Source organism: Tupaia chinensis, unplaced genomic scaffold (assembly GCF_000334495.1).
Source record: "Tupaia chinensis unplaced genomic scaffold, TupChi_1.0 Scaffold000354_1, whole genome shotgun sequence".
Lineage (NCBI taxonomy): Eukaryota > Metazoa > Chordata > Mammalia > Scandentia > Tupaiidae > Tupaia > Tupaia belangeri.
In genome coordinates this window covers 3,127,673-3,138,259 of record NW_006159849.1, presented here as the reverse complement: position 1 = coordinate 3,138,259, position 10,587 = coordinate 3,127,673, and the positions used below count along the sequence as shown (strand labels likewise).

Here is a 10,587-nt window from a genome sequence, read left to right as displayed (position 1 = left end):
TGCTGAGCACAATTTGAATGCCATTTCAGAATGTCAGAAGCAAGAAAGGAGTAATTACTTGTCATATTTAAGAAGACATAATTACTGTGTGGGGCAGCAAGGCTAGAGTGACAATCACAGTATCTGTGGTGGTTGTTAATAGATCCTAGTGTTATTAGAGAAGTGAAATAGATGGACAGTCAACTAAGAGAGTGCTCAATTTGTATAACAAAGATAAATTGCTTAGCTGGTGAGCAGAAGGATAATGCCAACTGTCTCAATGCATAGATTAGGTCCCTCACCCAATTTCTAGATCCCAGTGGTTTATGGATCCACAGACCACTGCTCCATGGTTGAAGCAAAGGCCCTATTCCCTTGAGGAAGGACTTTGCAGTGCTATCACAAGCACATATGGCAGATATTCCCCAAACCTTCCCCAGAGGGATTTGAGTTTCTATGACAGTGCAACGGTGTTAGAGAAAGGAGAATATCTAGATTTTTTGAGAAATGTTAGACAAAAAATTTGAGCTGATATTAATACTAGGGATTTAGCATGCCTCTGGTTAGTGGAGGTTCATGGAGAACAGATAGTAAATGGAGTTTGGACAAAGTCCACTCCCTGGTGAAGCCAATAGTTTCAGAGCTTTCTTGTGGTTATTTTTTTGGTCTGTAAATATGCAATTGAAATAGATATATTCAGTATCTAGAAGAACCCTCACATTGGTAACCTGGTCCAGGAGGAAAGGGCTATTATGGTAGGAAAGTACAGGTCTGTCCCTGAAGGTGAAACTTTGCTAACCCCAAGTAGGTGACATTATTATATTCAATTTATGAATAAAGAAATTGTGTCTTGGGCCAGCAAGTGGTATGGTGGTTATGGTGCTGGACACTCCTTCATGGCCAACCACAATTTGAGTCCTGGACCTGCTGGTTTTCTTTCTCACTTTCCTTCTCTCTGTGTGTGTTTCTCTGGTCAAATGAAAATGATTGCATGAATAAATAAAATAAAAATAATTCTTTTTTAAAAATGGAAAAAAATTGTGTCTCAGAGAGGCTACATTTACTAAAGTTTTTTTAAAAGAATTATTTACTTAATTCTATGTGTTGTTATTATTATTATTTTAATTTGGCCAGAGAGAGAGAAAGAGAGAGTGAGAAAGTAAGCTGCCAGGTCCAGGACTCGAACCACAGTCGGTCATGGGGAAATCCAGTGCCTTTAACCACCACTTTACCAGCCAGCTCCACATTAACTAAAGTTTTAAAGGTGGAAATGGACAGAACCAAGAACTAAACACAGATCAGTCTGGCTCTAGAACCTGACCCATCCATCTTCTAACTTTTGCTTATCTTTCTTTTCCTTTTCTTACTTGTTCTAGATATAATGTAATCTAGTTTCATCTCAGGTTTTGTGATAATATTTGGTTGTTCTAATTTATCATTGTATTTTTTCTTGATATGAAAATCCATCTAATGTTGTATTTAATAGCTTTGGTCTAAAACCTCTAAGTCAATTATTTTCATGGCATCGATCACATGAAGAAGTTTACAACTGAGTATGATGAGTCTTCATGACTAAACCTTACTCTAAGGGATACTTTCTAGAATCTTGATTAATGAGGGCCAAGAAATCATTACCGGGAAAGAAAAAGAGGGCTAACTCTTTGGCACAACATCCTGTGTGGCTTGAGAGAAGCCAGGTCCCATGTGCTTACTGTGGTTTGAATTCCCAACCCCATCAGCCAGAATCATGCTGGGCATGTGGGTGAGTTCCTAAAATCTGACAAGCTAAAGGACTGGAAGGAGGAAATCTCAGTGTGACCAGACCCTGTGGAGGGAACTCCTCTCTGTTTCTCTCTCACATACATACACACATATTCTATCATGAATAAAGAAAAAAGAAAATGACTAATTTTGTAAGTGACTGTTACTAGCATTAAAATGTAGTATTCTAAAAGGCTGGAAGGAGGCAGAGTGGAAAAACTTGATCCTCTTTGAACATGACAACATGAGAGAGTTCATGCTCACATCCTGAAATCTCCCTAAATATACTGGGCTTGCATAAGCCCATGATCCATTGGCTACGGATGGTGGACAAAATTGAGACTCTGTTGGCAGTATTGTCTATGACTCATGGAAGAAAAGCATAAACTTTAAAGAAATGTAGTTTTTATTCTGGTCTACTAAGAGAGTCCACTAATTGGTTACTTAGACAGGACAAAGTGAGCTAATCAGTGGTGTGATAGTTAAGGCAGCTGGATCCCACATGGCTTACTGTGTAGTTTGAATCCCAGACCCAGCAGCTTGAAACACACACTGAGCACGTGTGCATGCATGCCCAAATCCCAAAAGGAGGGAGGAGAAGGGATTATGTCTGCCCATGAACCATGGAGGGTGACTTCTTGTTCTTTCTTTCTCCTCAGCAAGCACATGCACCCTGTGGCAAATTTTTTTTTAAAGGTATGATAAATTTATATGCTTATCACATATTATATACTAAGATAACTTTTACAATGAAATGCAAAATTTTAAAAAATGAACAAAAAAAGCAAAAACATGAAAGAAGTAGAAGTAAGTTAACAGCACAGTTTGAAAAGCTGAAGCCCCTTTCAAAATAGAGTTTTAAAAATATTGATAGATCTAGCTACATCAAAAATGTAAGTTCTTGAGAACAGCAGATGGCATAGTGATAATGTTGCTGGACTCCCACATGGCAGACTGCAGTTTGGGTCCCAGACCCAGCAGCTTGAAACTCAGGCCAGGTGCATGTGCATACATGCCCAAAATCGCGAGAGGAGAAGGGAATGCGGCACAGCCATACCTCTCACGGGGAGTGACTTCTCACTTTCTGTCTCTCTATCTCTCTGGCAAGCACATGCACCCTACAGCAAAAATCTCTCTCTCAAAATAAAAAAAAGAAAAAAAAAAGAAAGAAAGAAAAAGAAAAACTTAAGTTCTTTTGTGATAAAATCTATTACAAAAAAAAATTATAAGGCAAGTTAGAAATTCTGTGCTTGCCAAAGAGACACAAAGAGAGAGAGAAAGTGAGAAATCACCCCCCAGGGTATGGCTATGCCACAATCTCTTCTCCTCTCTGGATTTTTGGCACGTACACACATCTGGCGTGAGTTTCAAGCCTCCAGTCTGGGACTCGAACTGTGGTTGACAATGTGAGAGTCCACCACCACAATCACTACACAACTTGCTAGCCCCCAGCTGGAAATTCTGAAAAAAAAAAAAAAAAGACAAAGTTTTCATATTCTTAGCCTAGAGAGAATTCTCAGAAATCAACGCATTTATCTTCTAGTTAACAAAATGTATTGAGCAATAATTATGGGCTAGGTATGATGAAAGGATATGACAGAAAACTAAATAGTCACTCTCATGGAATTTGTATCCTCAGGAGAGGAGAAAGCCAATAAATATAATAAGTAAAAACATGCATTATGACAGGTAGGCACATTGCTATGGACACAAATAACATGAGAGGTGTAGGTCTCCCGGAAGGGACAAGATTACAGTTTTTATATTGATGGAAATTTTCTCTGGAGAGATGATGTAGGATCAATGACCTGAATGAGCCGAGAGCAAGCCATAGAGCTGTCTGCTTCAGGCAGAGGAAATGGAAGTGAGGGAGAACATACCTGGTATGGTTAAGGAAAAGCAAGGAGGTAAATCAGGGGGCTGGAGTGAATACAAAACTAAGTAGCAGGAGATGAGGTCAAAAAGGTAGCAGGGTAGGAACTTGATCACAGATGGTCTTACCATCCATAGAGAGAACTTTGGCTTTTACTGTGCAGAAGGTGGAAGGTTGTTAGATTGTTGTAAGCAAAAGAATACGACCTGAACTGTGTTTTCTAATGCCTTTTTTATTAATGCAAGAGGGCATATATTCACCCATGGGAGAGGGAGAAAGACAGAGAGAGAGAGAAGTCAGACAAATATTGAGGGGGAGAGAGAGATGGGAAGAGAGAGAAAGAAAGCAACATGGGCTAGTCATGCCACAATCCTTTCTCATCCAATTCTTCCTGTCAGGATCCTGGGCATGGCATGTGTGTGCAGTGTAAATTGGCAAGTTCCCAGGGTTGGTTCTTGAATGCTGGTCAGCCATGTGGGATCTGGCTTCTTTGGTGAAGCACTTAATTGCTGCACTACCGGCTGACCATCAGATCTATGTTGTATCAAGATCATTTTCTTTATTGCTTAAAAAGAAGAAATGGAGGATAGACACATCGAAGAAGAAGAAATAAATTATATTGCAGAACTGTAGTAGGCATGGGATTTGTTGTCTGTTTGTTTTGTAGAGTGGTAGGTGGGGAGGTGGCAAAGATCAGCATCTTGCATTTGGACATTTTAAACCTGAGATGCTTCACAGATAGCCAAGGAGTGTCCTGGCAGCCAGTTAACACCCAGGCTTGTGGTTCTGGAGAGAGCTCAGGACTAGAGTTCTAGCTGTGTGAGTTATCAGCACAGAGGCTGAAAGAGATCAGTAAGAAAGTGAGTATGGACAGAAACGGGAAGACATCTAAGGACAAAACCTGGAGTTACTCCAACATTAAAGATCTTGGTCATGAGGAGGAATTACTGAAGGACACAGAGAAGTTGGGGCTAGTACTCTAGGTGGAAAACCAGGTGTAGGTTTCAGAAGTGAAGTAAAGTGGCAGTCAGCTGTTACTGATAGAAAACTCAGGTGAAGATTGATAACTAATACCAGATGATCTACTTGGCCTATTAGTGTTTATAAATCCCTCAACTCGCTCTACCAAAACTTACACAAACTTACTTTTTTTTTTCTTTCACTGCCCCCCTCCTCAGTCAGCATTTCTACTTCTTTGCCTTGCCAAACAGAAACCACGAAAGCTTTCACCACCTGTTCCCTGGATTGAAGCAACAAAGACCCAAATGCTAACAGTCTAATGCAGACACTTCTTTATAAAGGGAGAAGATTTAGATAGAAAGAGAAGGCTGTGAATTTTGATAACTATATATTTCTTTAAAATATTTTTTTGTGTGTATTTGTGGACTAAAAATAAGACCGCTCAAATGCGCCAGCTATCAAAGAAATAAAGATTAAAAATAAACTGGCCACCATTTTTTTTTCAAATCAAATTGACATTTTAAAAAGCATATCCCGTATGGGCAGGACTGAGCAGACATACCACTGGCGGAAGTGTTAATTGGTAAAACTTTTTCTAGAGGGCAATTTGGCAATATATAAGAATAACATTTTATAAGTTCCTTCTTCACACCTTTTGGTCCAATATTTCTGCTTTTAGCAATTTTTCATAAGGAAATAATCAGAAAATACACCAAGATTTTAACAAAAGGGTGCTCACTTTAGTGTTGTTTCTCACATAACTTAAAATATAAAACTCTGTAAGGCTCTATATTGTTTTAGAATATCAAAATGACACATTTGTGCTGTTTCTTAGAGGATTTATAGGATTAAAATGGTGATTAAAATAATGTACTATCCAACATTGGAGCTTGAGTCAATAAATTATAAGGTAGTCACAAGAGAAATACTTTGCAGTAAAAATATGTTAAGGAAATACAAATATGTCCACAAAGTATTATCACAGTAAAACAAAAACCAAGCCCTAAAATGGTACTTACAATTATGATTCTTTTTGTAAAAGTACAAAATAGAAAAATTGGAAGTGTATCAACAAATTTCCTAACAGTACTTATTGCCATACATGCTGAGCTTACTGGAGTTTTTGCTCATTCAAAAATATTTATGAATGGCCTACTGTGTGGCCAGCACTGCTGTGGGTGCCTGGGACACACCATTGAAAACCAGCAGAACCCCTCCCCTTGAGGTGTTTATGTCAATCAGGAGGGATACAGATAATAGATAAGAACAAACAAAGGAATTATATAACTTTTGGAGGCAATAAATGCTAGAGGAAAAACACAGAAAGAAAAAGAGGGGTGGGACTGGTATCATTACAATTTTGTAATTTTTGTTGTTGCCAGAGGGCACATTCCAGTGAAAGAGAGAGGAACCACCCTCCAACAGGACATGGCTGTACTACAATCTTTTCCCCTCTCTTCTTCCTGTCAGGATTTTGGACATGCACACACATGCAACTGACATGTTTTTTAAGCCACTAGGGTGAGGATTCAAGCCACTGTTGACCACATGAGATCCATCTCCTAATGTACCACTTTTTTTTTTTTTAAACCATAGGGCACATGCGCTCACCAGGGAGAGACAGAGAGAAATCATTCCCCCAGGGGAAAGGCCATGTTGCAATGCCTTCTCCTTCATTCTCCTCTTGGGATTTTGGGCATGCATGCATATACAGCCAGTGCATTTTCAGGCTGCTATGTCTAGGACTTGAACTGAGGAGTCAGCCATGTGGAATCAAGTGCCTTAACCTCCATACCACCTGTTGGCCCTGTATAGTTCTTAATCACTGTGCTAGGACTGGCCTGCAATTTTAAGTAGAATAGTCAGAGTAGGACTCACTAAGAAGATGTAATTTCACAGAGTTGAAGAAATTAACCATATAAACATTAAGGAAAAAGTATAAATGGTTTTCAATTTGCAATGAGATTATATCCCCAAAAACCTATTGTAAGTTACAAATACTATAAGTTGAAAATGCATTTCATACCTAACCTACCAACCATCATAGCTTAGCTTACTTTAAACATGCTGAGAACACTTACATTAGCCTGCAGTCAGGCAAAATCATCTAACACAATTTTTCAGTTTTTCAAAATACATGATAGGGTGCATTTGAGCATGCCTGAGAGGGAGGGAGGGATGGCATGAGATGGGGGAGAGAGAGAGAGAGAAGGAGAGAGACAGAGACATCGTCCACAAGGCTTAGTCAGAATGCGATCTCTTTCTTCCAGTCCTCTATCCTGCCAGGATTCTAGGCATGTATACACATGTTCAATGTCATTTCAAGCTGACTCAGCCAAGGTTTTGAACCACAGCTGGCCTGTGGCTTCTAAGTGCAGTCCAGCACACCAGATGTGTTGAATAGCTCATGTAATTTATTGACTACCATATTGAAAGTGAAAGCAGAATACAATCATTATTTTAAGCCAAAGACATTCATAATTTTGTTTTTCCTTTAAATGGCAGTCTGCATCATCATAAAATCTAAGAATAACAACTCAAATAATTATAAAGTAGGGGCTGTGTGTATTGCAGGTAGGAGGAGCAGCAAATGCAAAGGCCCTGAGACAGAAGCATATCTGATGTGTCTGAGGATCAGTTAAGGAGGCCTGTGTAGCTTGAACTGAATGACCAAGGTACTAGAAAATGAGGTAAGAGAGGACCCAGCAGTTAGTGTAATAGCTATGTCGCTGGACTCCCATGTAGTCAACCGTGGTTTGAGTCCCAGACCCAGTGGTTTAAACTCACACCGGGCGCATGTGCATGAGTGCCCAAGATCCCAAGAGGAGAATGGAGGAGAAAGGATTGTGGTGTGGCCATCCTCCCTGGGGGGTGATTTCTCACTTTCTGTCTCTCTGTCTCTCCCTCTCTGTCTTTCTGGGGAGCTCATGTGCCCTATAGCAAAAACCTTCCCACTCCCCCCCCCAAAAAACAATACTGAGATAAGAGAATAACAAGAACCCAGGCTGGGCAGGTCCTACTGTCAGGCTCATAGGCTTAAGGAGACAAGTAACAGCCAGGGAAGGGTTTGTTGAGAAAGTGACCAGCAAGACAGAAAAACAATCAAGAGAACCTAGGAGGCATAAGAGTGTTCAAACACTGCCAGTAAATTAAGTAAGTTGAAAATTGAGTGTTGATCACCGGATTTAGCAATGTGGACATGGGGCACTGCTAACTTTGATGTGAGCAGGTTTGGAGGAGAATTAGGTGAGAAACTAAAGAGGAGTTGGAGACTCAAAATTCCTTTGGAGGAATTTTGCCATAAGGAGCTAAGAAAGATGGGTGTGGTAGACTGGGTAAGTTAGGAATAGAGAAGGTTGAGTTTTGCTTTGTTTTTCTCCCGTAGATGGCATAAACAGCAGCATATTGGATGTTGATGGTGACACTAACCAATCAGCCTTGATCAGCAATGTCTTAAAGGCGATTTCCTGCCAGAGATGACATGTTCGGGAGGTTACATATAAACTGCTTGAACAACAGACCTTTAGTTCATTGGTTTATCTACTCTGCTGCCCCAAATTCCTAACTCTCAGCCTCTCCACTGGCTCCAGAGGTCACATTTAAAATATAACCACGTAAGGTCAGCATAACTATGCAGAGCAGTGATCGCTGTCAAAGCAAGCATTCCTACCTCATGTACATATATGAGGGGACTTCAAAGAGCTCATGGGAAGTAGAATTAAAGCACAAGTTTATTTTGGTAAAAAATAAAATCCTAGGGACCAGCAGATGGCATAATGGTTACATCACCAGACTCACACCTGGCTGACTATGGTTCAAGTCCCAGGCTGGGAACGTGTGCATGCATGCCCAAAATCCCTGCTAGGGGGTGATTTCTCACTTTCTGTCTGTCTCTGTCTCTCTGGCAAACACACATGCACTATAGCAAAAATCTCTCTCAAGAAAAAAATATATTCTGGGGCCAGCAGTTAGTGTAATGGCTATGTCACGGGACTCCCCATGTAATTGACCGCAGTTCGCATCCCGGATCCGGTGGCTTAAAACTCACGCCTGGAGCATGTGTGTGTACATGCCCAAGATCCCTAGAGAATAATGGAGGAGAAGGTTGGTGGCGTAGCTATCCCCCCTGGGGGGGTGATTTCTCGCTTTCTATCTCTCTGTCTCTCTCTGTCTGTCTGGAGAGTATATGCGCCCTATGGTAAAAACCTCTTAAAAAAAAAAAAGGAAGAAAAGAAAAAAATATATTCTGAAATTCATGCACACTTTTTTTTTCATAATGTACATTTTTCATGATATTTTTGAAGACCTCTCATACACCAAGAAACCATTCATTTCCATTGGAAAGTTTGTGGCTTAGAATATCAGAATTAAAGATTAAGCAAAATCACAAAACCTATGAATTTGTGGTTTAAAAATGTCCATTTTCCCTGGGCTGGTCTGAGGTGTATATCATGCTGGGTAAAGTCTCTACAATCTAAATGGTGTACAGTGATTGAATGTATAAATAATAATAATTTTTTTAAAAAGAAAGCCTCCAGGTATGAGACTCAAACCATGGTCAGCCATGTGGGAGTCCAGAACCTTAACTACCATGCCTCCTGCTGGCCCCAGTGATGTATTACAACAAAACAATAATGCCATCTGCTGGTCTCACAACACAGACTTTTGAATGTTTGGTATTGCATAAGCAACTTCCTGATTTGTCTATACCTCATCTGTGAGTAATGATGACTCTTAACTGGGAGTCATTTTGTCCCCTAAGCTATGTGGTAGTATCTGGAGACATTGTTGGTTGTCATGGCTCTGGATGGGGTGCTCTTGGCATCTAGTAGGCAGAGGCCAGAGATGCTGCCAAACATCTGACAGTATACAGGACAGCCCCACACATTATCTGACCTAAAACATCCATAGTTATAAACTCTCACCTATTCTGAAGGAAAAGGAATGAAAGAAGAGAACATACCAAAAGTTGGCCCTGGAGTAGAGTTCCATGTAGAGCTGTTCATCAGAAAAGGGAGCCAAGTGGATGTCACCAAATGTCGGGAACATCATTCCTAATGACAAAAGACAACAGACACAGAGGTTTGCTTCCAGGGCCTTCTGATCAAAAAGTACACTCACCTACCACCTGAGATCCATTCCATTCTCTATTTCAGTGATTATGTAATGGGATATTTAATTTTGTCTCAAAGCAAGGAGAAAAATGATCAGGGCCCAACCTCAGCTGTGTGTGCTAGTTAATGCCATTACCTGGCAGACCAAGGCCACATGGGAGGCCTGGGTTCAATCCATGATCCACCCATGTGGCATGCATCTGTAGCTCCAGCTACTTGGGTAGCCAACACAGGAGGATGGAAACCTAATGAGATCCTCTCTAAAAGAAAATAAGCAGCAGATTTGAGGGGATATAGAAAACAGCAAAGCAACACACAGCTATGTGTGATAAGTTTAGAGTCTTGGGTGAGGTGTGGACCTTGGCATAACTGCCTCCTCAGCGACTAGGCTTTTTCTCTAGCTGTATGTTCTTTGCTTGGAATTCTGGGCACTTTATTTATTTATTTCCTATTGTTGTAAAAACAACTTAGCTTTAAAAATAATCAAAATCCCATCTTCCCATCACACTGTTTTCATTTTCAGACTTTGTCTCAGTATAATCAGACAGACTGCTTTTTTAAGTACCATTGGGACTGCTGCTGGTGTGAATGCTCACCATTCCCCATGCTGGGAAGGACAACATTGTGCTTCATTCTGGGACCTACGGGAACAAATGAGCACCTAGACTGCGTGCCTGAAGCTGTGCCTTTCTGACCTGGTGGATCTCATGAGCAGCATTATTATTCTTGTAATTTTAATGGGAAATGTCTTGTATAGCCATTTATTAAATTGCACATGAAAGACATAGGAACTGTTAACTCTGTATGAGAAAGGAGGGTAGCCCAGAGAACCAGAGATGCTGTCATAAGATAACAATAATCATAGCTAAATTTTCTTTCTTTCTTTCTTTGTTTCTTTGT

General features: G+C 40.3%; 1 protein-coding gene across 1 annotated transcript in view; it reads right to left on the bottom strand.

The window, feature by feature from the left end:
* LOC106735293 (histone-arginine methyltransferase CARM1-like) overlaps positions 1-10,587 on the bottom strand; it is a 190,955-nt gene that overhangs the window by 36,156 nt on the left and 144,212 nt on the right. Inside the window, 1 exon segment of the mRNA XM_027773411.1 lies at positions 9,537-9,627. Coding sequence (XP_027629212.1) covers positions 9,537-9,627 — 91 coding nt within the window.